The 26937-nt window shown below is 56.2% G+C and overlaps 3 protein-coding genes across 4 annotated transcripts; 1 reads left to right on the top strand and 2 right to left on the bottom strand.

Moving 5' to 3' along the window:
* Window positions 1-799: 799 nt before the first annotated feature.
* On the bottom strand, window positions 800-3801 carry NR0B2 (nuclear receptor subfamily 0 group B member 2). The gene is made up of 2 exons (XM_032132447.1): window positions 2376-3801; window positions 800-1814 (listed from the first exon to the last, which is right to left on the bottom strand). The coding sequence occupies exons 1-2, from the start codon at window positions 2899-2901 to the stop codon at window positions 1534-1536; spliced, it is 807 nt and encodes a 268-aa protein (XP_031988338.1). The 5' UTR covers window positions 2902-3801; the 3' UTR covers window positions 800-1533.
* A 282-nt stretch (window positions 3802-4083) lies between these two features.
* Window positions 4084-11921, top strand: NUDC (nuclear distribution C, dynein complex regulator). Its single transcript, XM_032132239.1, has 9 exons — window positions 4084-4219; window positions 5335-5412; window positions 6829-7029; window positions 7337-7420; window positions 7805-7918; window positions 8324-8518; window positions 9093-9176; window positions 9267-9385; window positions 11033-11921. The coding sequence occupies exons 1-9, from the start codon at window positions 4124-4126 to the stop codon at window positions 11082-11084; spliced, it is 1023 nt and encodes a 340-aa protein (XP_031988130.1). The 5' UTR covers window positions 4084-4123; the 3' UTR covers window positions 11085-11921.
* A 3568-nt stretch (window positions 11922-15489) lies between these two features.
* On the bottom strand, window positions 15490-26712 carry KDF1 (keratinocyte differentiation factor 1). 2 transcript variants are annotated; one of them, XM_032132237.1, is made up of 5 exons: window positions 23705-26712; window positions 22373-22546; window positions 19273-20383; window positions 18323-18397; window positions 15490-17798 (listed from the first exon to the last, which is right to left on the bottom strand). In XM_032132237.1, exons 3-5 carry the CDS (start codon window positions 20363-20365, stop codon window positions 17716-17718), a joined length of 1251 nt encoding a protein of 416 aa, XP_031988128.1. In that variant the 5' UTR covers window positions 20366-20383; window positions 22373-22546; window positions 23705-26712; the 3' UTR covers window positions 15490-17715. The 2 variants fall into 2 exon arrangements, with proteins under 2 accessions (XP_031988128.1, XP_031988129.1); XM_032132238.1 differs by lacking the exon at window positions 23705-26712 and adding an exon at window positions 23057-23486.
* Between the last annotated feature and the right edge of the window lie 225 nt (window positions 26713-26937).

The following is a 26937-nucleotide window of genomic DNA, read 5'->3' on the forward strand; positions in this document are numbered from 1 at the left end:
GACCCCGTTGTGGGGGTGTTTAACAGGCCCAGGGCTTGGCCAGACCCCCAGGGAGGTCACAAACCCCGGGGGTTTCAGGGCACTGGGGGTGTCCAGGCTGCCCATCCTTATCCCGTGTGAGGGGTCTGGCCTTGTCCCTGTTCAGTCCCACGACCTTTGCTGTCACCCCTCCCCCTCACGGGCGGGTCCCACGCTGGACAAGCACCCACGGCCATCCCCTGTCCCCGGGACAGCCGGGAATTCTGACTCGGGGCTTGGCACTGCCTGTGGGAGCCATCGGTGGCTCTGGCGCTCCCTCCCCGTGGAAAAAGGCCGTCACGGGGCTGAGATCACCTCGGCAGCGGCGGCAGAGGTGCAGGCCCGGGCTGACACAGCCGTCCTTCCTCACCCCGCGCTGCTGGCGAAGATTCCGGGTGTTTCCGTGGGCATGGAGAGGCTTCGTGCAGCTTTTCCTGACACCTCACCCGTGCCAGCCACGGAAAATGGGACGGGATTTGTGCCTGCTGGCAGCTGCGTGAGGCAGAGCAGCCGCCTCTGACAGCGCCCTCGGGAGAGGCTCAACACCTGGATCTCAACAGCCGGAGAAAGGTCCAGCGTGGGGATTTGGTCCTGGAAATCTCTGTGTGCTGGGAGCAGCCAGGAGCTGCTCATCCAACAGCTCCCACTGTCTGGCAATCAACCTGTCTGCATTGCCAGATGGATTTTTATGGAAAATCCCTTTTTACTGCATTCTATCTTTTCCACGACTGCAGTTTTTTCTGCCCACCCCAAATTCAACACTGTGTTCCAAACCACCGTGTTCCAAAGCACCAAACATTTTATTAAAAAAATAATTTATTGCATCTTATATACAAACCACATGAATGTTCACTTACAAAATACTGACACCTCGCCTGTTGGAGGCAGGAGGAGCGAGTTTTCCAGGTGTGCACCTGGCTCTAACTCCAGTGAGGGAGGTTTGGATCTCCCACTAAACCAGCTACACTCGGGGTTCACTTTTCACACAAACGGGAAAGCCCAGAGCCCCAAATGAGGTGCAGTAGGTTTAGGTGCTCCTAAGTGCTCTTAATCCTTTTGTATTTCATGGAATTATGGAGGAAAGAGAGAATCTAAGGAAAAGAGGGGCGAGTCTGTACACCCTGTAGGATTTAACACTGGCTTTTTCCCTGAAGAAATTTCCTGCATATTTCTAAGCACAGAAGCCAGAGCCAGAGCTGATTCTGTAATGTTAGCCCTCGGTCAGTGATCCCACTGAGGCCACCAGACACCACGGGATCAAGCTGGGGACAACCCTCACTGCTTGGAGTTCACAGCAAAATGAGTAGAAACTGGGAGCAGAGCTCCGTGCTCTGGAACAGGGAAGGAAACCCCTCACCCACACACGCTCCCGGGGCTGGAGACCGGCCCAGGCGGAGCAGGAGCTGCTGTAAAATCTGCTGAGCCACAGCTGCTTCCCAGCGATGCTGCAGCCTCGGCCCCAGTGAAACACGGCGTTCCCGCAGAGTCCGGAGCGCTTCTCTCCCAAATCCCCGCTCAGCAGGGCAGGGGCAGCCACGGGGCCTGCGGCCAGCCCGCGACCTCAAACAGCATCTCCACCAGCAGCTCCCCCATGTCCGCGTCGCCGATGATGGGCCGGAAGAACAGGTCCGTGACGAGGGCGGCAGGGATGGATTTCAAGGAGGAGGTGACCCGTAGGATGTGGGAAAAGCGGCCCTGATCCTCGGGGTGCAGCGGCCGCAGCAGCTCCCGGAGTGCTCGCTGGGCTTCCCACTGCAGGCTCTCGATGTAGAGCGGAGCCCTCAGCCCAGGGATGTCTGCGAGGGAGAGGAGGGAGAGAGGGAGATGAAGAAGGATGGGAAACAGCTCCAGGTTTCTCCCATTCCCACCCGTCCCCATTTCTCAGAAGGGATCTCTGAGGCCACGCTAAGAGATGGACACAGCACTGCTGAGGCATAGCTGTTCCAGGGATGCTGTGTGAGGGGGAAAAGCAGTTAATGGGCAAAATCATTAAAAGTAAAGGAATCCAGGACTTATTGTCTGCAGGGCAGGCAAAGGTTTTGACATCCTCCCTGCTTCCCAGTGCATTTGGGAATGACCAGAGTTAGGGAGAAGGTGACCAGCCCTCTCTGCTGCTCACACCTGCCCATCTCTGAGCATCTCCAAGCCACGAGGTCTGTGTTTGCCCAGGAAGGTGGTGGAGTCCCTACCCCTAGACGTGGCACTCAGTGCTCCGGGCTGGTGACAAGGTGGGGATTGGCCCAGGGCGGACTCGATGGTCTTGGAGATCTTTTCCAACCTCAGTGATTCTGGGATGCTGTGATTCCATGTCCAGCTGCCAGCGCTGGCCGGCAGAGCCACGAGGGCCTGGCACTCACCCGGATTGAAGAGAATGGCTCCCCTCAGGTAGGTGTACTCGTTGGGGCTCAGGTCCAGCCTCCAGAAGCTGTGGAGGCACCACTGCAGCTGCTGCACGGCAGCCAGCGTGGGCTGTGTCCCCTCGGGCTCCTGCCCTTTGCTCTGGCCGCTGAGGAGGATCTTCTTGAGCATGCTGGGGGCCGGGGCCTCCATCACCTCGAAGGTCACCATCTCCTGCACCAGCCCCAGCAGGAAGAGGGGCACCCAGCAGCTGTCCAGCAGCAGCAGCTGATCCTCCCGCGGCAGCAGGTGGAAGGCAGCGACGTTCTTCATGAAGTTGATGGTTTTGACCAGCACGTCAGAGGCGGCCTGGCAGGTGAGGTGTGGCGTGCGCAGGCACACGGTGCGGCGCTGGTGGCACAGGCAGCGCTGCCGGGCCCCGCCGCGGGGCAGGTTCTGGCTCAGGAGGGTGTACAGGATGGCAGGGTGCTTGTCCTTGCCGTGGCACTGGCACCTCTCACACTCCATATCCACGCTGGTGCTCATGGCTGAGCCAAGTCCTCGTCGAAATTCAGCAGGTGGGAGAGAGATGTAAAATCCCTTCCAAAATATGTCACAGGCCGGATTGTCCCCGTCCTCCCAGCTCTGCCAGCTCGTGGCTGCTCCAGCCAGCTCTTATAAGGCCGGGTCACAGTGAACACCCCTCCACAGCCTTGACCGGCCTGATTAAGCAGCCCTCATTAAAACCACCCAGCCAACCCCGTTGTCCCTGGGCCGGGCCGAGCGAGTTCCCGGCGCGGTGTCAACGGCCGTTTTCTCAATGAATCGGCGGCGGGGAGGGGCTGTGCGGCCTTATCAGGATTACCCAAACAGGATAAACAGAGTCATTACCCCAGGCTGTACCATGGCACCAAGGCCCCATCGGGCAGGTGTCACTGCCAGGGTTCACAGACAAACACAGGGCGCTCGTCTGGGCCCGGCGTTCAATGGCCCCGGCGCTCTGGCCTTGGGAAGAGCAACCTGGAAGTTGTGTTATCAGCGGCTGTTTGCCCGGCCTTGCTCAGGAGGCTCTTGTTGTGGTGGAGGAAGAGGAACCTGGTGAACTGGCAGGCTGCGATGGGGCCAGGGGTCATCTCTCTCAGAGGAAACGTAGGGCCGGGGAAGGGAAAATGCTCCCATTTTCAGAATGAGAGAAAAGTAACGAAAAAAAGGTCAAAGTTCTCACATTTTCCCATCAGAAAGGGACCCGGAGGTGCTGGTCGACAGCAGCTAAACATGAGCTAAAGTGGGCAACGATTGTTCCCCTGTGCTGACACTGCTGAGGCAACTCAAACTCTGGGGTCAGTTTTGGGCCCCTCACTCCCAAGACAGACACTGAGCGCGTCCAGGGCAGGGAACGGAGCTGGGGAAGGGTCTGGAGTACCAGGAGCGGCTGAGGGAGCAGGGGGGACTCAGCCTGGAGAAAAGGAGGCTCAGGGGGCCCTTCTCGCTGCCAGCTCCCCGGCAGGAGGGTGGGACCACGCCCGGGGCCCCCTTTCCCCTTTGCCCCTTTCCCGTCCCGGGAATCGCGGCCCGCACCGCCCGTCGCCATAACAACCCCGCCGCGCCTCGCGCCCCGCCTCTTCCTGGAGGATTGACAGCGCGTGTGACCAATCGGCGAAGAGAGCGGTGCGGGGGCGCGCTGGGATTGGTGGGTGGGGAGGGGCTCGCGCTTCCGTGGAGGCCGGTTCCGGTTCCGGTGGTGGCCCGGTGCGGGAGCGGCGGCGGGATGGGGCTGAGCGCGGAGGAGGCGGCGGAGCAGGAGGACCGGTTCGACGGGATGCTGCTCGCCATGGCCCAGCAGCACCAGGGCGGCGTGCGCGAGGTAGCGCCGCCGGGATCGGGAGCGGGGAGGGCGGGGCAGGACGGAGAGGAGCGGGCGGGGAGCGGCCCGGCCTCCTCGGGCCCCGCCCCGGCACGTGGAGCACGGGACGCACGTGCGCTGCTGCCGGAGCGGCGATAACGGCCCCCGGCAGCGCCTGCCCCGCTCGTTAATGAGCAGGGTGTTAATGAGGCGCCGCGGCACCCTCACCGTGGCCTCGCCCGCTGGCCCCGGCGCCTCCGGGCTTCCCTGAGCTCCCCCGGGCCTTCCCGGAGGGTTCCGGGTGCGCGGGCAGTGCCCGTGATGGGTCACAGCGGGGCAAAGCACCACAGGGCAGGATCGATCTCCCCCGCTCACCCTCCCAGCGCAAGCACCGGCCCCGTGAGAGCTGCCCGTGGTCGGGGATCCCCTCGTGCTCAGGGGTGTGCCCGCCCTGATGCCCCTGGCTGGCGGCTCCACGTCCAGGCGCTGACCTGCAGCAGGGCTGGAGCGTGTGGGAGCATCCCACCCACATCCCCCGCACAAATAATTTTTTAAAAAATGGTCCTGTAACGGCCCCTCGCGTTGTAGCAAGAATTCTGACTGAAACACCCACGGGACAGAATTCCTGGGAAATAAAGATCAGCCAAGGTCAAGGAGAAGTTGGAGGTTTCCAGAGGGAGTTTGAAGGTGGTGGTTCATTCATTGGTGATCCCTGACAGCTGCAAAAATAAGGAGGTGGCATGCTTTTAGGTGTGCCAAGCAGCAAACTATGGTCTATATATATATATATATATATATACACACACATCCATATTTAAGATATAGGTATGTATGCATGTGTAAATCCATTCCTGCCCCAGATAACAGCTCGGGGTATGGGAGCAGGACCTGAGAATAAACTGCTGCCTTTCTTCGTGCAAACACTCAAATGCCTCTTCTGCAAACTGGGAATCCAGGGGCTGGATCTCCACAACGGAGTGTTTTCCTCAGGCAGTGGTCACGGGGCTGATTCCAGGGCCACAGCCACAGATAGGGAGGACAAAGGATAAAGGCTGCTCCAGAGACACGAGGTGACTTGGGGTGGCCTGGCCTCATTGCTCCTTTTCTCTCCACCCTCTCCCTGTTCCCTGCCCCAGCTCGTGAACACCTTCTTCAGCTTCCTGAGGAGGAAGACGGATTTCTTCACCGGGGGAGAGGACGGAGTAGCAGAGAAGGTAAAAAACAAATCCTCAGGCCTTTAACTCTTCTTCCTTCCATCCCACCCGTGTCTGTGCCGTGCCAAGAGTCCCCTGCTTGAGCAGCTCCCAGCAGTTGGGCACACGTGGGCACCAGCAGCTCCTGAGGGAAGGAAACCCAGAGGTGCCCCAGCCTGAGTTGAGGAGCACACAGTTCCCTGCTGGGATGGTGGCACAGTGCAGGGTTTTTGCCAGGCTCTGGCCAAAGGCTTGTTTGGAAAGCAAACCTGCCAGACACACTGACTTAACGGTGCCACAGCAGGTGATAAGCCCGGGTTACCTTGTTTGCTCAGCTCAGAAAAGGCACAAAGTCCTCGGCTCTGCACATGCAGCTGCCCCTCGGATCAGGCTGGGGAGCCTGGATGGAGCATCCCCGGTCCTGCAGGGAGCCCTCACTGGAACTGGAGGGGCTTTAAGGTCCTTTCAACCCCAAACATTCTGTGATTCTCTGAAATAAGAAAGCTGAACCCTACTGTCATTTTTCTTAGAGTAGAGAGCAAATGTCCCCCTGTTCCTGGAGGCTGTGTGATCCCACCTGCGTGGCAGTTCAGAGTGCCTGGCTACTGTCCTTGGCAAACCTGTGCCTGTAAGAGAAAGGTGATATATATAAATACATTTTACCCCTCTAATTCCTTTCTGAGGATCTGTCTCTGTTATTTTCTGGGGCAGACCTCAGCTCACCTACGTGCTGCTCTGCACAGCACCCCGGCCTTATCGACCCTGGGGCAATTCTCTGGCTCCCTGCCTGTGTACTCAGCTTTCCCGCTGAGCACGCGGCCCTTGGCATCAGAGACCTTGGGATTTTGCCTCCCAGAGTCACAACAACCTTTGGAGAATTGGAAGTGAGGCTGAAACAAAAGATTTGTGGAGGAACTCACCCCTCAGTGTAAAAACGCAGGGGTGTTTCAAGCTTTTCTCCTCTAAATCATGGCACTGACACATCATCTGGAGAAAAGCCCAGGCGTGGGAAAGGTCAGAAGTAGGTAAAAAAGTTGGATCTGGTGTGTCCAGCTGTCCTGGATGTATGGAGTAGCTTCAGGTGGCTGGGTCGGGCATCAGCTCACCCTGCTGGAATTGCACAAAGGACAAAATGAGTGGAGAATTTTTATTTCAGTGTTACCTCCTGGAAACACACTCCCTGTGTAACTAGCAAGGGCTACATTTAAATATTCTGAATTTTCTCTTTCTCCTCTCTTTTCACTTCCTCCTCTGTTTTTTTGAATTGAAAAAAATCTCTGGATTTTCAGTCAAAAAAACCGAGTGAAGATGAAGGGGAAAGTCACAACATCTGTGTAACCTAACAGGTGTTCTCATGCTCCTCAGGAGACCACGTTGGCTTGGTTCAGGCTTGAAATGGATGGTATTTTTTTAACCCCCTGTGTCCCTGTCCCTCAGCTGATCACAGAGGCCTTCAGCCACCACAACAAGCTGGCGCAGAAGGAGCGCAAGGAGAAGAAGGCGCGCCAGGAGGCCGAGCGGCGCGAGAAGGCCGAGCGCGCTGCCCGGCTGGCCAAGGAGAAGCAGGAGGCCAACGAGCCACGCATCAAGGAGCTCACAGATGAGGAGGCAGAAAGGCTGCAGCTCGAGATCAACCAGGTGAGAGCCGTGTCAGGGATCTGCAGGTGCACCTTTGTCCTCCCCGTGGCTGTGAGGGGTTAGGACGGCCCAGGCTCGTTCTTTGTCCAAGTGGGAGGACAAAGGGAATCTTCCCCTTGGCAGTACCTCTTTCCTGTGCCTTTTCTAAGGGCTGAGAGTTGCCTGTTTTCGAAGTGTGGGATGCAGTGAGTGGTGCTCTTCAGCTGGAGCTGAAAGGCTGAGGCCATCTAGTGCCAGCTCAGGAAGTGACACGAAGTGCCAGCTCTTGGCTGAGCGTGGTCCTTCTCTTCCTTCTCTTTTCAAACAGAAGAAAGAGGCACAAGGGCAGGGTAACGGTGTCCCAGTGAAACCCTCGGAGGAGGAAGGTGAATCTTCAGATTCCAACAAACAGGTAAAACTCGTCTGGGGATATTTTAGAATCATGGCATGGTTTGGGTTGGAAGGGACCTTAAAGCTCGTCCCATTCCACCCCCTGCCATGACACCTCCCAGTACACCAGGTTGCTCCAAGCCCTGTCCAAAATACACACTTTAAAAATACAAATTAGAAAATTTGGCTTAAAAAATACACACTTAATTCCTAAATGTGCCAGTGCAGAGGGCTTTTTGGTTTTTTTTCTTGTAGTCATGTTTTAACAGAAGCAGCTATTCATTTTTGGGCTAAATTTAAGTGGATATAAAATACTAACAACTGACCTGCAATACTTATAAAACCCAAGAACTGTTGTTACAGTGGAAACTGGAAAAGCTTCTTTCTTTATACTTGAATTGCTTAGGGAACAGATGATGAAGAGGAAGATGAGAAGGATAAAGGAAAACTTAAACCCAACTCTGGCAATGGAGCTGACCTTCCAAATTATAGATGGACACAGACTCTTTCAGAATTGGATGTAAGTAGTGCTTTATGACCAGGATCTGAGGAATCTGAGGCAATAAGAGCGGGTGCTGGTAAGAGATGAAGCCAATTCCCTGTGTCTCAGTTGCCTCTGGAAGTTTGCTGGAAACAGCAGTGTTTCAGTAGCTGGGGGAGAGCTTCATAACTCAGTAAAATTACCAGGAGCTGTAGTTTGCCAGATTTTGGTCTTGGTTTAACCAGGCATTAAAATCTGCTTCCCTTTTTATGGTCCCTTCCTTTCACCTCCCGCTCCCTCAGAATCTCAAGGAAAATAGCCCCTGCTCTGTCTGACTCCGGTGAAACCAAGGCACAAAGGCTTGGAACACTTGGAACAGCAGCATGGGAGGGTAAGGAGGGATTTCCCTGCCCAGCTCCTCAGATCTGCTCCTTTTTGCTGCAGCTGGCCATCCCCTTCAAGGTGAGCTTCAGGCTGAAGGGCAAGGACGTGGTGGTCGACATCCAGAGGCGCCGCCTCAAGGTTGGCCTCAAGGGCCATGCTCCTGTCATTGATGGGGAGCTCTTCAATGAGGTCAAGGTGGAGGAGAGCTCCTGGCTCATTGAGGATGGTAAAACAGTCACCGTGCACCTGGAGAAGGTAAAGCAGGATGGGCTGGGCAGGATTCAGGCTTGGCTGCCTCTTCTGGGCTCTCAGCTGAAACAGAACCGCCGTGGTTGTCCTGGGTACAGTGGCAGTGGTGCCACTGGTAGTGGGGTATTTAAGTTCCCCCATCTTCAGCCTAATTTTGTGCTATTCCAGGATATCCAGTGGATTTCTCAGCAGTTCAGGAAAGGCTGGAAGGAAATCAGTCATTTTGAAGTTGTCCCTTAGTGTGTTTTGACATCTGTTAGTGACATGAAAATCCAGGGACAGACCTTCTTGTGTCCCTTCTTGTGTCCCCTCTGGGCCTCTCCAGATGGTTTGTTGTAATCCCATTTATGTCATGCCAAACAGGACATCTGACATTCTCTCAGATCTCCCAGCTGTGAAAATTTAGGCTGCCTAAAGTCGTTTGAAACAAAAATACTCTTTATCTATGTTCAGATTTTACTGATGTTTGGAAAACTGCCAAATAAAGTTTGATTCCATCCTTTTTTTCCTGTGACTGAGACTTAGAAACCCTAGAACAAGTCCAAGAAAAATAAACTGGTTTTGCTTCTTCATCCTCTAGATCAACAAGATGGAGTGGTGGAACAAACTGGTCTCCACAGACCCAGAAATCAACACCAAGAAAATTAATCCAGAGAACTCAAAGGTAAGATTTCTCCTGTTTTACGGGACGGAGCCTGCTCAGAAATTACCTCACTTGAGCCCAGAGTTGTTCCAATTTGGATCTTGCTTTCAGCTGTCAGACCTGGACAGCGAAACTCGCAGCATGGTGGAGAAGATGATGTATGACCAACGACAGAAATCCATGGGCCTGCCCACCTCTGATGAACAGAAGAAGCAGGATATTTTGAAAAAGTGGGTACAGCTCGTTCCTTTGCATGGTTTTGCCTTCCCAAGCCCCTTCTCCTCTTCCTCTCTGGCACAAATCAGTGAACAGAGAGCAGCTTGGCCTTCAGTCCTACCCATGCTCACATCTGCACAGTCACTGTATTGTTGGCCAAGCACCAGTATCTGTAAAAGCCTGAGGGGCTAGAAAGCCTAATGGGAAAATCTGGGGATGGCCTAGCTCTGGAATTGTCTTAATCTGCTGATTTCAAGTCCAGAAGGCAGTTTAGAACTGGAGGTGCCATCTCTGCTGAACTTTAACATGGTCTTAATTGGTGTCTAATCTCCCTCGGTAGCCCAGCTAATCACCCCTCCCTCCACTTGCCCCCAGACAGCTGTCCCCAAGCCGCTTTTATGGCTTTATTGCCCTGTTTGGCATAAATGCCCTGTGGCAGGGAAATGACTCCTGGAGCTTCCAAGGCCGTTTGGGAAGGTGTGGAGGTAATTCTGGGTCATGCAGCTTCTTCAGGAAGCGCAGCCCCACACCTTATCCCTGGGTGGAGGATTGCTGTGGCTGACCTGACTCTGTGCTTCCCTTGGCTTTATCTGTAGTGCCAGAGCTTCTCCGTGAAGCTGAGTGGCTTTGACCAGAGCAGAGCCCAGGCTTCCCTAGTGCCTGGTGATCAGTGGGGTGGGAAGTTCCCTCTGCCCCCAGGACACCTCCCTGGCAGGGTCACTTGTTTGGTGCTCTGGAAGTTTGGCTGGCAGAGGATGGAGAGGAAGTTTAGACTTTGTCCAGGGCAAAGGAGACTCAGTGACACCCATGTGGGTGCTGATCTCTGCCAGGAGCTCTCCTGGCTGCCAGACAAGGACATGATCCTCACAGCACAGATGCCCCTGGAAGTGGAAATGCTGTGGAGGCATTTCAGGGGAAACCCTGAGATGGGAACACAGAGGAGACCATGCTGCCCTTACTTCACTCTGTGTGTGAGTCCTGCACAGGGCTGTGATGTGTTGTGTCCCTTGGGAGCAGAGCAGAGGAGCCTCTGTGTGCACTGGGCACTCCTGGGCACAGGGCACTGCCCTCAGGACTTCCTGATGTGGCAACCTCAGTCCAAATAGTCCCTGGAAGGTGTCCTTGCCCATGGCAGGGGGTTGGAACAAGATGACCTTTAAGGTCTTTTCCAACACAAACCATTCTGTGATTCCCTCTGTTGCACCTGGTTTGAAACCAGATTCCTCTGGTCATGTCTTCCCTGAGATTTTACTGTCAGAGCACTGGGATATTCCCCATATTCCCAGTAAAGCTCCAGCTGACAGGCTGGAGCTTCAATCCTAATCTGCCTTCACCATCTCCCCTCTGCCCCACAATCAGTGTCATGGCTGCTACGTGCCCAGCCCAGAGGTAACAGTTAAGGGGGTGTGTTTGGTAATTAACAACTCCCGTGTGTCTGGACTTGCTGACCTGGTAGGCTGGCAGCAGTGCTGCTCCCACTGACCCGAGGACAAGGTGCTTGTAGTCCAAGGAATGTGTCCCAAGGAGCTCAGCAGAACCCTCCCTGCTGTGGAGGCTGTGGGGTTGCAGCAAAACTCCACAGTGCAGGAAGCAGAAATCCTTCCCTCCTCAAACAGAGCTGGCTCCTGCTGACTCACCTAAACTCTTTGTTTTCCTTGCAGGTTCATGGAACAGCATCCAGAAATGGACTTTTCAAAGGCTAAATTCAACTGAGCTCTCCCCTTCTCCCCCCCCTCTTTCAGTCAGCCCGTTGAATGGGGCAGGATATGTATGGTTGGATATTCCTCACCTTGGGCAAGTAAAACTTCCAGCATCCCCCCACCCGAGCTTGCTGCGGAGGCACCTGCGCGGAGCCACCCTCAGCGTCCCGTGCAGCAGAAGGCAGGGCCAGAGCAGCCACAGCAGCTCCAGACAGAGCCATTTGCCACAATTCCCAAGGGCCAGTGAGGAGAGAAGGAGGGGTTAGAGCAAAAAAGGGTGTTTTTAGGGCTGAGAGAGCCAGACCTGAGAGGTTTTGGGATAAATCCTTAAGGTATTGCTTCGCTTCCCTGGGCTGCGTGGAGCTGCTCATCCACACTGCCACTGGCACAGACACTCCTGAGCTCTACTCCCTCCTGCTCTCCTGCAAAAACAAGGGTCAGTTTATTTTGTAAAATAAATCTTTTTCTGCCTTCTTGGGAAGGGAAAACAGCAGTTTAAAAGCGCAGCTGTTGCAGTAGAGACAGACCCTGCTTCTCCTTGCTGCCGCTCCTGTGCCAGAAGTGGGACAGCTGGAGCACTCCAGGGCTCCCAGCACAGCTGGAGAGGTCAACCTGCTGTCCTAGAGCAAGGAAAGGCTGGAGAGTCTGTGGCTGTGGGGGGGCTTTGGGGATGCTGTTGTTGCTGGGAGTGTCTCCTGCCTCTTTCCCAAGAGCCTCTCTCCCTGCTGGCGACCACGGGCATCGCCGCGTTCTGTGCGAGCTCCCGCTGACGAGTGGCATCACTCTGCATGTTCTTATCTCTGTTAAAACTGCAGTGCAACATAAAGGAACACAAGTGGAATGTCTCGGGCAGAGCGTGTGGTTTCTCTGGCAGAAGGGATCTGGGATCCAGGCTGAGAGGAGAAGGAGGAGGTGCCAAGGGGGCTCCTGTGCTTGTGCTCTCTGCAGCTGCCTGTGAATACCTCTCCAGCTCTGGACTGATCTCCCTCCCTCAGGAAGCGGCAGTGGGAGCTGTGTCTTGCTCAGGAGCGCTGCTGACCCCCATTCCCAGCTCAAACCCTCAGCTCTGCCCAGGGGTGGTTGCTCCAGGCTCTGCTCCATGGAGCAGCACATGACCATGACCCTGCCAGGAAGCCACCCTTGCCCCGGGGCTCCTTCATGCCGAGCTAACAGGGAGAGTGTCAGGAAATGCTGGGCTCTATCCCAGATCCCTGCTGCCGTGGCTCTTCCCTCTGCCTCCCCCAAACATTTCCACCTCCTCCCCGAGGGATGGGCACAAACGGCTGAAAATCCTGTTTGGGCAAAGTCCGGCCTGGCACAGCACCTGGCGTGGTGGGGTTTTTGAGCAGCAGAGCACTGTTTGCTTGAAGCCTCCCAGTTTTACAGGCTCTTGGGGTTAAAAAGCAGCCCCTACCCAGCAGAGCAGTGACGTTGAGGGTGAGCAAGGACCCAGACTGGGGCAGCTGCCTCTGGAGTGCTCTGGCCCAGATATTCCTGCTTGTTTGTCTTACAAATTACCCTACACCCACCTGCCTGTCTGTGCTTTGGCCCCGGTAAAAAGAGCAGAATCTCCTATTTTCATAAAAAAAGCCAGACTATGCTGGATTTGAAGGTTTTAGCCCCAGAATGAGCTGCCTGCCTGTCTGCACTGAACCCTGGTTTGTGGGACAGGGGAGCTGGGAGGGCTGAGCTGCTCTGGGGTGTGACAAGCTTCACCCCGTTCTCAGCTCTGTCAGTGCTGCTGCTGCTCCCTGCAGGTGCTGGTGTGGGAGGAGCAGGGCCAGGCCCAGCACCTGCAGCAGGATCCGCATCCCTCTGCCAGCCCCTCCTCAGGGACAAGCACGGGCAGGCACCAGGGCAGCCATAAACCAGCAGAGTCCACGGCACCACCCCAAGCCCAACCTGTGGGTTTGGTCTTTCCCCATTTCCTCCTCAGCCCTGTGTCCTGCACCAGAACCCTGAGCCTGGCCTGGCAGCTCCTGGATCTGGGAGCATGGTGGGAGCAGCAGTCCCTGCCCTTTGGAAGTGCAGAGCTCCCTCAGTGTTCCCAGAATCCCGAGGCTCTTCTGTCCTCGGCCACTGCAGGGTCAGGCTGGTGTGAGCCACAGCAGCGTTTGGGGTAATAACTGGGAAATCCCAGATTTGCTGGTTCTGGTGGCAGCTGAGAGAGGACAGAGGAAAGGCAGTGTCAGGAACCCCCAGGGAAGCTGGGGGAGAGATTTTGGGAGGAAGGAGTGTCGCTCGGCCTTTCAGGGAGATCAAGGAAAAGGCAAACAGCGCTGGGAGAATGGGCCCTGCTGTTTCAACCCTGTGGAGGAGGTGAATGGCCAGGGCCGTGTTTGTGAACCGTGGCTGATCCCAGAGCTGCCCCTGGACTTCGTCCCCTCGGCCAGCGGAACAGAAGGTGTTTCACCGACGGCCTTGTCCTCCGCAAACACCCCCTGCCACCACCGTCCCCAGGCCAAGGTGAAATCGGGAGCACCCTTTTGCCTCCTAAGGCAGCTTCCCCTGGGATAAACCCTGCGGGCTCCGAGCAGCTGCTCGAGGCTTGAGGAAGGCAAAGCCCCCCGTGCTCTGAGTCCCTGGGGACCACGGAGCGTGGCCGTGTCCCGGTGCCCACGGCAGGGAAGCGCTGAGCACCACCAGGAGCGCTGGGATCCAAACCGTGCGAACGCATCCTCGTGGTGATGGCAGGGCCCCCGCAGACCGGGAAGGGCGGCGCTGGACAGTGACGGGTCGCGAAGGTCCTTTTGCCTTCCCTACCTGTGTCAGGCACCTGGAGAAGCCGCTCCGCTGCTGCCACCAGCCGGAGGGCAGAGCCCGGAGCGCCTCACCTGCCCAGGGCCCCTGCCCACCTCCTGCGAAAGCAAGGCCTTGCAGGCACAACAGGCTCTGCAGACAGCTTTCCATAGGGTAAACGTTTCCCCAGCCGTTTGGTTTTTCTTTAACAGCAGCTCCTGGCTTAGGTTTTATTAATGAGTATTGCAGCTCAGAGCATTCGGGAAATGTCCCAGACTGCAGGACTGCTTTGGGAAGAGCAATGGAACAGCAAAACCCCAAGGAGGGAAACAGGAACAGCGAGTATTGGATGTTACTGCGTAGTTTTAGGAGGAGGCTCAGCTACTCCGTTACTGCAAGGGCCAGGCTGTGAGGAATCAGGGTCCATCCATCTGATCCTAATGCCTAAGCCACGCTGAAATAAATAATTCAGCAGCTCAGGGTGTGGATGTGGAAGAGGAACTTCTTTAACACTCCTGCAGCCATTCCCTGCAGAGTTCCCGAGCTTCCTTAACTCGATCCCAGGGGGCCACGGGATGGCTCGGGCTGGGCAGGACAGGGATCCCTCTGAGGTCACAGAGCATGGCAAGGACCCATAAAAGTGGGAGTCTCTGGAGACTCTCCTGGCAAAACCAAGCCCAATAAAACCAAACAGTGTACTCAGGAAAAGCCAGGTGCTGAGTCAGGCTCCCAGAAGGAAGCACCTATGTGAGAAAACACGTCCACAGGTGTGTGGCCAGGTAAAGGCTCTCCTGTTTGTGAGATCTCCACTTGGGCAACCCAGTCAGATCACTCAGCAGAACACTCAGCACTAATGCTCAGAGCAAAAACCACTCCAGCAAGAGCCAAGACGGCTTCATCCACAGCAAACAACATCCTGCAGACAAAAACCCCGTGGATTCATTCCGTGTGTGGATGTGAGCAAGGAAACCCCTGGCTCATGCAGCAAACTCCAAAGGGAAGCTGCTGAACACAACAGGGCTGACAGGCCCCACCCAGCTGTTCTGAGGGCTCCAGACACAAAAACATCTCCAGAGACCCTTCCCAGCCGAGAGAAGGCAGCATTTACCTGTTCATGGCTCTGAAATCCTCCCAGAAAACACACCCTGGTCCTGTGCACCAGAGGGAAACCCCCCCACAGCCCCTGCCCCAGGAGGGCGAGGGAAGGTCAGTGGCCAGGAATGGAGCCCAGCAGGTTATCCTGGGATTTGCACTGGAATTGGAAAGTGCAGAACTGGTCCTTCAAGTCACAGGGTCAGACCAACCTCCGTCCCTGAGCTGATCCTGCCCCTCCATCGGGGCCACTCTGGAGCAAATCCCACATTTCCTACCATGAGCTGGTGACATCACAGGGACAACACAGAAATTCTCCCCCCCCGGCTCAGGTTTTCCAGAGCTCAGTTCCAGCATCACCGCTCAGGGAAGGTCCAGGTTTCCCTGCATGTCAGCAAGCACTTCCCCAGAGGCTCCTTCATTTGCATCCAGACACCAGCCCGGCATTCAGGATCCCCCTGGAGCTACCAAATGGATGAAAATATCTTTGTCCATCTGGGAAAGTGGGAATCAGCCACCCCCTGTGCAACCCCCAACCCAGGATCCCCAAGGTGATGAAAACAGGAACGTAAAAGTCACAGCACAGGTAAAGAGCACAACTTTTACTTTATAAAAAAGACCAAACCAGAACATTTAAGGCCGATGAGTGCAAAAGAATCCCATAAGACATCACAGGTGAACCAGCTTCAGGGACCATCGAGTCGACAGTCTTCCTCTTAGTGAGTTTTTGGGGGGCCTGGGGGGTTTTTTTTGCTAGTTTAATCCTCACACGCTCACTCTCCATACCCAGACTAGACACTAAAAATGTGCATTTGCTCTGTACCAGTGACTGCAGCTCGTTGTAAGCCCAGCTCACCCCTCGTCTCCAGAGCACAGCCCACAGAGCTGTGTCAGCGTGACCCGTGTGACACCTCAGTGCACAGCTTGGAGGACACTTGTCCAAACAACAATGTACAAACCCCGTGAGAAGCAGAAGCCAAGCGGGTCCCTCAGGATGGGGAGCATTTGGAAGGAGGTGACCTCACACAGCTCCCCTGGGAGTCCCAGCCTGGCCTTGCTTCAAGTCGTTTCCTTGTATAAACTCGATTTCTCATAAACCAACAGCTTTAAACACAAAGCAGGGAGGGGAAGCCAAATCCCAGGCTCAGTCTCTTCCCTTTATCTTCGAAATATCTCTCTCTGTCAGTGTCTCCAGGTGTGGTTGCAGTAATGCCCCTGATTTCCAGAAGCACGCTCTGAAAAGAGCCAGTGGTTTACAAAAACAGGCTCTAACAGGGACCAAAACTGTCCATTTCAAAGGGCTTTGGCCTTTTAAAGAAGCCTGAGAGCTCATGAGAGGAATTAAATCCTTCCTCCCTGCCCAAACCTCTGAAGAGCAATCACAGGCTATAAAATACAGGCACATTTCAGTTCAACTAAGGCACATTTCAGTTCAACTAAGGCACAAAACCATGGTCCACACCAAAGCCCGGGGCCTGTCTGGGTTCCCCTCTCCCCAAAATCCAGTAGGTGTGTTTATCCTATGGCTGGTAAAATCAGTGAAGCATTTCCTACTCATGTCCAAGGGCACCCAAATCTCCAAACAAGTCCCATGGCTTGACATGTTTACTTTGTGATAAACAACCAAGTGGCAACACCACAGATTCACCTTCCTCCTGCTGCAGCCCTCAAGGTCACCTGGCACTGTGCCCTCAGGACAGCAGTGCCCCATCTCCTGGTCTCCACTGCCTGCTGGAGAGGAGCAAAGGGAAGGACAAGGTGCTGAGTGCCCACAGGGAAAAGAAAGGACCAGCAGTGCCTCACAAACCCTCTGGAGACACTCGAAGGAGCCTTTCCTTTCAAAGCAAACCACTTTTAGGGGATTTTCTAGCAGAACAGGCAAGCAGCCCAGTTCTGAACCACAAGAAGTTAGGGGTGAATCAAGTATTCCCCTCACCTGCCACAGTCCCAGTTCCAGGCTCTCCCAGGAGAAACGTGGAGGGCTTGGCAGAGGAGTGAGGAAGAACTGCTGGCAGGCAAGTCCCAGTGTGTGCTCCTGGGAATGCCTCACCCCCAGGGTTCACTTCAGGCTGGCAGAACTGATCCCCAGGGTCTGCTCATGGAGGGGGCAGCTGAGCAGCCATCCCACCCCCAGCACTGGCACTGGCTCAGGAGATGAGCCAAGAGGCCTAAAATTAAATGAACTCCATAAACCGGAACCTTCTCCTCACGAGGCAGCAGGAGATGACACCAAGGGTCAGCAGGGAAAGGCAGATCTGGCTACTCAAAACAGCATGGGCAGAAGACTTTGGGTTTGTGGGACCAACACAGGCACTTTAAATAGATTTGGGTCCCTACAGAGAGATTTGGGTCCCTAGAGAGCAGGATCTCAGCCTGCAGCTCAACATCAGCACCAGCACAGAGACACCCTGTAGTTATTCCCTATCAAAGTTCACTCAGGCAATGCCAGGAAGCAAGAACTGTACAACAGATCCTCAAAGCAGGGAAAGGGCTGAGCCACTGAGGCTGCTGGAGCTAAATGTGATTTACAGAAATCACAGGCACAAGTTATCTGCTACTTCCTTGTCCATCTTCTCCTCCCTGGGCACACATTCCTCCTCCCAAGTTCATTAGCTCTGCAGTTTGCTTCCTTGATTGTCCAAAAAAACCAAAAATATCCAGTGAAATTCAGACAGCAGAAGGAATCTGGCCTCAATAAGGATCAGGGTAGATTGGGAAAAAAAAAAACCAAATGTGGCACAGCCCCACTCCATATGGAAAGAGAACTGTGAGTGCAGCAAAGCCCTGGAATGCCTCCCTGCTGCTCGGGTCCTTTAGCAATACACCTGCAGCAGAGGTGCCCCAGACGAGTCAGTCTCTGTGTCTTGGAAAGAGGAATCTCTGCTGGTTGGACAGCCTTGGGGAGGAAAGAGAAGAGATGGAGCCGTTAGCCCAGGTGGAGCACAGCAGCCTGGCCGTGGGCAAGGAGCTGCACAAAAGGCTTTGTGTACCATGAGGGAGGAGAAAGCCACACAAAGCCATGGCAGGGAACAGCCCTGCCTGCATTGCAGCCATCTCCCAGGACAGAGCTGTTATGCAGGAGGAAACTTGTCTTTTAGCCCTGGGCTGCTCTTTGGGAGGATCAGAGCTCGGGGACAGCCCGTCACTCTTGCCTGCTTCCCTTTTGCACAGTTCCTTTTGATCCCAGTCACACCCCAAATACAGCCCCAAACTTTGTCAAGGCGCAGAGAGACTGAGAGCTCTCAGGCCGGGTCCTGTGCAATCAACCCAGGGAGTGTCCAAGCTCCATCACTCCCGAAGCCCAGGAGCTGAGGGGAACCCGAGGAGCAGGGTCAGCTCAGCCTGTGTGGAGGGTGAGAACATGAAACAGGGGAGGTTCAGGGCACCCCCTGCAGCCCCAGCCCCGGGCAGGCGCGTTACCTGCGCTGCTGTGCCGCCTCATGTTCCTGGCCATCACATCCGCCGGCGTCTCCTCCGATATCTGCACGGCCAGCTCTGGAATGAAAACCAAGAGGGCCTGAGACAGTCAAGGATGATGTAAAAAGGATGATGTAAAGGATGATGTAAAGGATGACTCAGCATTAAGGATCCCCATCAGGGAGCACCCTCAGGGAACAGGAGAGGCAGAATCTGATTCTTCCCATTGCTTCCACCATTGTCCCGGTAATCTGAGCTGTGTGTCCTTAAATCCCAGGAGCAGCCTCTCTGCTAATCTGGGAAGCACAACACCCACACGGTTTCCTCTGGTACTTCTGGATATCTCCTTGCCCCCCACACTCAGCTTTTCAAGGTTTTTCTACAGCAAGCTCGATTATAACCTGCCCTGGAGCTCAGACACTTGAGGCTGCTCCCACAAGGCGGAAGTAGCAGGAGGCACTTGTGCTGTGGAACAGCCCTTCCCTCCTCTTTGCAGGGACATTCACTGTGTGGAGGAGGTCTGGGCTCTGAGGACACACTGTCACTGCAGTCTAAGGGTGGCATTAGTGAGGCAGCACATGGGAGAGAGCCAGCTGAGTAACTGGACATCCTCTGGCACAAGCAGCTCGTCTGGTCCTACCAGTTCAGTTTGACTCACGATTTTTCTGCCTCCCTTAGATGAGCACAGGCAGAATCAGCAGCAGCAGCAGCACAAACCCATCTATTGCTCAGCACAAACCTCACTGGCAGGGAAGACAGGCTCAAGAAAGCCACAGCACAGGGAGGGTGAGAAGCAGAGCTCTCCATAAGGACCTCCACTCACACAGCCCAGGAGAACAAGCCCATCCTGGGGACAGAGCAGCTTCCAGCCCTGCTCCAGTGCCACATCTCCGTGGCTTTGATAACACAGCCCTCCTGCAGCACAGCAGGGACACCCAGGGACCCCCACGTACCGTCCTGGCTGATGACCATGGACTCCAGCATCGTCTCATTCCCGCTGTCCGGCGCGTTGCCCCGGCTGGACTTCTCCTCGTGGCTCTGGCTGGCCGGGATGGAAATGTGGGGCCGGACCCTGCTTTTCCGGGTGCTGATGCGGATGATGCCTCGGACCAGCCTGCACTCGGCATCCTGCTCATCCAGGTTGTAGTCCTGAGTTATGCTGTTGATGAGGTCCGAGATCTTGTTGGTCTTCTCCAGGAAGACGGTGTCCGAGGTGCACTTGGCCAGCTCGTCGATCTGGTGGACACTGAACAGCTCCGTGAGCTTCTTGAAGATCAGGACGTCGATCTGCCTGCTGGACATGGAGCCGTTCAGCTCACTGATGTCCACGTCGGACTCGTGGAAGGAATAATACTCCTCCGAGCTCCGGTGGCTGCTGGGGAGCGGTGGCTTTTCTATGCTGTTCCTGAAGGGCTTCTCCAGCAGCTCCTTGCAGCACGAATCTGATTCCAGGTGGTGGTTGGGGTTCCTGTTTGGATAGACAGGGATGCCCTTCAGCTTCACATCTGGGTAACTGAAACTGCTGCCCATGCTGGACTTTTTGATCTGGTTCCCGTTCTTCTCAGCAGGAGAGGTGTTGGTGGGGCTGTTTGGCAGCCGCCCGTTGTAGTCTCCGTTCTTCCCATCATCCGTGGAAGTCTCAGCAGGCCCTGGATAGGGAATGCAGACACTGCAGTCCTGGAAGCAGCTCCCACACGTCACTATGCAACAGAAAACGGCCTTGTATGTGTTCCAGGCCTGAGACAGGGAGGAGCAGCAAAAGCTCTGGCTCGGGGGAGCCTCTGCTGTCCCAGAGATGAAGGTGATGGTCTCTGCCTCTCGGCCGTTGGAGTCCTTGAGCTCGGCCTTGCGCCCCTTCCTGTCCCGCATCTGCTGGGCTCTGCTGCGGCTCGCTTTGATCTCGGGCGTGGAGCCGCTGAACACCTCCAGGCTGACATCCGTGTCCCTGGCCGCCCGTGCCCGCAGGGGCACGGCCTCCTGGCAGGGCTGCTCCCGCTGCCGGGGGCTGCTCAGCTCGGGGGGCAGTCGGCTCCTCCGGCCCAGCATGGCTCGGCACTCGGGCACCTGCAGGACACAGAGGGCTCAAATCAGAGCAATCAACTCAGCACCAGTCCTACCTCAGCGAGCTGTCCATCAGCACAGAGCGATCTGACAGCCAGAGATTCCCAAATTCAACATTTCAATGATTTACGGGAATATTTCCAATCAGGACTCATGCTGTTTTCACTCGGGGCACAGAGAGGGGATCCAGCCCGCACTCCGGGGTTCTCCCACTGCCCAGGCTTTGCTGCTGCCTTTGGGCAGATGCAGAAATCAGAAGAGAGATGCCTTAAAAGGACTATTTTCAGACATCAAAATCCCTGTAACCTTCAGAAGAGTTTCCTCCACGCAGCTGGAAGAGGAGTCAGCTCCAGAGCAATAAAGGAGCAGCACAGCCGGAGGTGGAGCCACTGACAGGCTCCAAAGGGAAAGTATCTTTTTTTAAACAACTTCCCTTTGTCTTGCATTCCTTAGGATTAGGCTGGGCCCTGACAGCGCTTATCCATTTCAAAACACATCGTGCCCAGGAGGAGATGACAAGCAATCCATCATTATGCAAGCTGCCAATTCCAACTCCACGTTAGTTGCTGCTATTTCAATTTAGAGGATTTAGCAATGACAGCATTACCAATACTAATGATTTTTGCCAGTCATGCTAAGGTCGGGGGATGTCAAAGATTTCCCTATGAAAACCCAATGTCTTCATCTGGATTAAGGAAAAGATCTTGTCAACAAGTCGGTCTCAAATCACCCCTCATGGGAACAAAACCTTTACAAACCCTGCTACAGGAATCCTGCAGCAGACCCTGCTCAGCTGTGCCAACACAGCTCCTCCAGGCCTGCACGCAGGAGTGAACTGCTGTTACAGTGTGCCCTGTCCCGTTCCATCCCCACAGAGCCAACAATCACACTTTGGAACCTTAATTCTCCCTATTTTTAATCTTTTTATTATTAAAGCTCAGCACGGGGCGATGCGAGGGAAGTCAGGTCAGGGCTGTCACTCTCCACTTCCACCGCTCTGCCTTTATCCCAGCCTGTGGAGGGTCCCAGAACTCTCCATGGTTTCCAGGCTCCCTGGCTAACACTGCTTTCACCTCCAAGAAATCCTTTTAAATACTAATTAGGGTAATTAATAAGCAGTGAGAGCCCAGCCATAGCTTAAGTGTTTTAGGACTGTCCTTGTTGCTTTACTGTAGACTTTCTATAGGGCACCTCAAGCATGAATAAATAAATCTGTCCGACCTTGTTAGAGCATTGCCTCTTTTTCCCTGTTTTTCAAACCAATAGTCACATTTTCCCCACACAGAAACAGGCCCAGACTGAAAGCCAGGCAGTTACAGCACACCACTGCTTTCCAGGAATGTTTTGGCTCTATTACCTTATAAAAATTCATCCCAGGAGCTCCCTTTGCACATTCCTGGGCAATATGCAAAATAAAAGGCCCCAGATGCTCCAATTTCAGTGCTGAGCAGGCAGAGCTCCCCTCAGCATCACTGCAGAGTTTTGATTGCTTTCACTTCAGAACAAGTTGGGGTTTTTTCCCCTCAACTTCATCATTTTCGTAAAGCAGTTCAAAATTTAAAAACAGACTGAAAAAACATGAAATGAAAAGAAAACATTTGAGCTGAACTGGGAACTGCTTTTACTGGGATGTTTCTCTTCATCCCAAGGCCTCACTGAGAGACCCAACATCTGCATTGCACAGCAACACTCCTTTATATAACAACAGACAATATCCTGAATTTCAGAGCATCTTGGACAGAGAGAGGAGCATTATCCCAGCTCTAAGGAGAAGACTGCAGGCACAGGTGTCAGAGACACCTCTGGGCTCACCCATTCCCATCACAGCTCACGTTTCTGGGACCTCTGGACCACATGGGAAAATTCCTCAGGAGCATGGACAGGACACAGCTCCTCAGTCCAGCAGCTTCCCCAGCGCAGGAACGGACTGGACCGAAACCCTCAGCCATAAATAAATGCTCGGACCAAAATCCACATCCAAGTGTTACTCACACGATGGTTGGGAGCTTCCTCTGCTCTCACGCGGGCGCCGTGAGTGACTGGAGAAGATCCCTCTGGAGAGCCTCAGCATCTGCTCCACAGGAGCCAGGAAGGATCCACAAAGGGTTTGCAGGACTCAGAGTTAGCCAGGGTCTAAGGTCTTCATGGTTCAGAGGGTGGGATTTCCTTGGAAAGTTTTAAAAAAGCTCAGTTAAGTTGTGAATCTCCCGAACAGTCCCGTCCGTTTGCCTGTAACCACGCTGCCGTGTTGTTGGCAGCTAGGGAACGTCTCCTGAAGGATTTACACACTGACACAGCTTCTCTGGACTCTGTGGAAGCACCCACAGCTGTGAGGTGTCCTAAGGAGCCTTGCCAGGAGCTGGAAGTCACCTGTTCAGCTCCTGTCCCTGACTGCTCTGCTGGCACCGGGCAGGGATGGGGATCCTGACCCAGAGTAAAAGTGGATCCAGCATCTTCCCTCTCTCAGCTATTTGGGATAGAAACAACCTGGCCAAGGAACTGCCTCTCGCCAAATGTCCCCCGTGCCCCTGGCCCAAAACACCCACCCCGTTCCAGCTGACAACCAGGGCTCCACCATGGGGCAGGTAAACAAAGTTTGACACTTCTCCCTCCCAAAGGAAAGGGAAGGAAAAGGGGAGACCCACCTGGGCACCGAACAGAGCCCCCTCTGCCTACCTTGGGCCCACCATGTCCTCCAGAGAGGGGATTTTTGGGGAGAGGAGAAGCTAACAGCAGGGAACAGACCCATCCCATCCCAGCCCGGCCTGTCCAGCACAGGCTCGCACCGCGCTCCCCACTTCGTTTTCCAGCCCTGGAAATCAGAGCCGACCCCCGCAGGGACCAGGGAGACCCAAAGTCCCCGGGAAAGCTCCGACTGTCACAACCCCCCCCCGGGAAACTCCGGCCGCCACCAGCCTTCCCCAGGGCCAGGGCGGGGACGGTCCCGGAGCAGCGGGAAGGGACAGTGCGGGGCACAGCGAGCCCAGCCGGTGGCGGGGGCAGCGGGGGCACACGGGGGTCCCTGTCCCGGGGACCCCGGGGCGCACGGGGAGGGAGAAGGCGCCGTGGCGGGGGATGGAGCGGGGCAGCCCGGGGAGATCGCGGTGCGGGGGTGACGGCCGTGCCCTCCCTCCGTCCCTCCCTGCCTGCCGGTCGGGGCCTGCGGCTGCCCCCGGGCCGGGCCGGCCCAGGCGGGGAAGCGCCGGGCGGCGGGGCGGGAGCCGGGCCCAGGGCTGATGCCGGGGCCGGGGGTCCGGTCGGGGGTCGGGGCCGGGGTCGGGTCGGGGTCGGGGGCCGGGCCGGGCCGGGCCGGGCTCTCGTTACCTGCGAGCCGGGAGCGCGGCCGGCCCCGCCTCACCTGGGCCAGGTGCGCCACGTGACCCGGACGGGCCGCGCCGAGGGACAGCAGAGGGCGGCGGGCGAAGCGGCTCCGTCCGCAGCGCCGGGCACGAACCCGGGGACCCCCGGGGACCCCCGCCCGGGCAGAGCGGCCGCGCCTTTCCCCAAGGGGCTGTGTCCCCAACCAGCCCTCGTTCCCAGGGTCCTGGTCCCAAGATCCCTGTCGGTGAGGATCGCCTCCCCCGAGGATCCCTGTGCCCACCCTGAATGTTTCCATCCCAAGGGTCTCCCTCCCCCAGGGTCCCGGTCCCGAAGTGTCCCTATCCCAGAGAGCTGGTGATTCACTCCTGGCGGGCCGGATCCTTCCCCGGAGGTTTGGTGAAAAGGGAAGAAACCCATTGGGAAGGCGGCAGCAGGGAAGGAGCCTGGTGAATGGCGGCTGTGCACTGAGTCTGCTGCCGCTTTCCGAGAGGAAAGAGGAGAGAGAGAAGTCAACTTAAAGGATGGTGCCAGTGCCAAGAAGCTCATTCCTTCTCCAAAGGGCACAAAGATCGCTTTTATTTATCCAGGCCTCTGGCACCGAAGTCCAGCTGGTGCCGTTTCCCCAGTTTGTGGATAACTCAGAGCACTGCTTGGAAATGCGTCGTCTCCTCTGCCGCGTGCCTTGAGCACAGATCCCGGCCACAAAACCTCTCCTGGCACTGTCCCGTGGAGCCTGGCACTCCCAGGACGAGCTGAGCAGCACAGTGTGCCCCTCTGAACCCAGCACTGCTCAGCTCCTGAATTCTTCCCATGCCCCATCACCTCCCAGCTGAGCTGGCACCGTGTCCCACACTGCTGCTGGCATCTCTGGGTGCAGGATGGGGAGCTGGGTCAGCCCAGGAGCCCTGGGGCTTAAACCTGAAATCCTGATGCAGGATTCCTTCCCAAAAACTGCCAGGATGAAAGAGCAGCACCTGAGTCCCTCCTGCCCTGGTAACTGGGACACTCGGGGAAAAACTTGGGGAGAGGCTGGGAGAGATGGCACCGACATTAATTATTTGCTGCCTGTAATAAGGCTTCGCTTTTCTAGAGCACATCCCAGGGCGGGGCTTTACAGAGGCTGGAGATGAGGCCACTGCACATCCCTCGGCTATGTCCTCCTGCATCCCTAACGCCCGCATCCCGGGGGAATACGGGGGGCTGGGCTGGCCGCAGGATGTCCCATCCCGGTGACTGGTGCCTTGGCAGAGGGGCACTGCCAGGGAAGGGAGAACAAAGGGAGAACAAAGCTCTCACCGGGCTTTTGCAGCACCGAGGTTTATTCTGAGCACTGCTAATTGAAGCCTCCTCTGCTAAATCATTAATAGCTCGTCAGCCCGAGCAGAAATCCTGCAGTGCCGGAGGGTTTTGGGGACTCAGGCTGCGACTTACCTCAGGGCAGGGGCATTTCTTGTCTTTTTCTACTATTTGCATTTCCCAGCTGCTGTCTGCTCACTGCTGGGATGTGCTGGGACAGCCCGGGGACACGGCTGCTCTGGGGGCTTCACCCTCAGCCTCAGTGCCCAGTGTCCCCAGCTCACCTTCTTATTTCTGAAACTCATGTCCAGGCACAGCTGCTCGCCCTTTCCATGTCCTTTTCTCACCCTGCAGCAGGGACTGGAGCTGGGAAGGCGTCAAGCAGCGCAGACATGGGGGGTGATCAAAAAGCAATTATTTTCTGAGCAGGTAAAGATGGAGCAGGCGCCTGCCGAGGTCCCTCCTACCTCTGCAATTCCCGGGTTTCATCTGGGGCAACGGGGGAAGCCCAGGGCAGGAAACACGCCGGCCCTTTCCCCTTTTGGGGGTACCCTTGGCGGTCCAGGTTCCACCTAATCAGAGCAAAAAAATGAGGGAGGAGGATGCTCTGCTTAATGCCTGCCCGTCCCCACAGTTTTTTTTGGGCTGGGGCGCAGAGGAAGCATGAAAAGAGCTTTAACCCCACGACAGAGCATCTCCCCTCAACTTCCACACCCCATTTTAGAGCAGGGTTTGTATCAGAGAGACGAAGATCGCTCAACCTGGACTTCAGCTTCCCCACAGCCTGGAAAGCAGCCCGAGGAGCTTCAGCGAAGGCTGCAGCCGTGTTCCCGACCCCGGGCGGGGGGGATGCGGTGGCAGCCGGGGGACGGGACGAGCCGGCAGCGGGGGCCGGAGCAGTGACGCAGCAGCCGCTGACGCTGCTCCGGTGCCTGGCAGACGTGTGGCAGCCTGGCAGGAGCAGGACTGTGATGCAAAGCACAAGAGATAGGTTTTTTTTTTTTTCCTCCTAAGGTAAGGAAAGCAAAAATGTCACCAGCCCCGTGGGCGACATCCACTGAAGGCCTGGATGTGGCTCTGCCTGAAACAGATTTAGGCTGGAGTTTTGTGTTTGGCTTAGGCTTTTATTCCAGTCTGGGGGTGGGATGAAACCTTGGCACCTGGTTTCTGTCATTTCTTTTATCCTCTCTCCTGCTCCGATGTGAGACCCACGCACCTACACGAAGACGCAGCTGCTGAGAATGACATTCCGACAGGAGGAACCCCAAAAAACAGGCTCTGGGGGGAGCAAGGTGGCAGCGGCATCTCCCGCTGCAGCCCCCCTCCCCTGCCAGCCCCCTCCCAGCGTTATTAGCACCGTGTAAATGACAATGACGTTGGCAGCGACGTTGCTGTGACAGCCACGCGACCAAGGACGCCCCTGCGCCCGGGACACCCCGGCCACAGCCCCTCCCAGTGCAGCCTTTCCCAGTGACCCCTCAGTGACCTTCCCAGCGTTTCCCAGCGATCCCACCCGTCCCGAGCCCCGCATTTCCCACCGATCCCTCCAAGGGAGGGCAGTTTTCCAGCACCACTAACGGGCGGTGCCGCACCGAGCTGTACCGAGCCCGGTGCTGGTACCGAGGCGGACCCGTGACGGTGCCATACCGGGCCATACCGAGCCCGAGCAGCCCCCCAGGGCTGTCCCGTGCCGAGCACGGGGTCCCATCAATGCCGGCCCCGGTGCCGTACCGAGCCCGGTGCAGGATCGAGCCCGTAGCGCTGCCGCACCGAGCCCAGGGCCGGTGCAATGCCGGCCCATACCCGGCCCGGTGCCGCGCCGGCCCATACCGAGCTCCGGGCCGTGCCGTCCCGGTCCGGAGTCGCGTGTCCCCCACACCTTTCCCCCGTGCCGGTGCGGAGCCCGTGCCGGAGCCGCCCCCGTCGGGGCCGAGCCGCCG

The sequence above is a fragment of the Corvus moneduloides genome, chromosome 23 (genome assembly GCF_009650955.1).
Source record: "Corvus moneduloides isolate bCorMon1 chromosome 23, bCorMon1.pri, whole genome shotgun sequence".
In the NCBI taxonomy this organism is placed as follows: domain Eukaryota; kingdom Metazoa; phylum Chordata; class Aves; order Passeriformes; family Corvidae; genus Corvus; species Corvus moneduloides.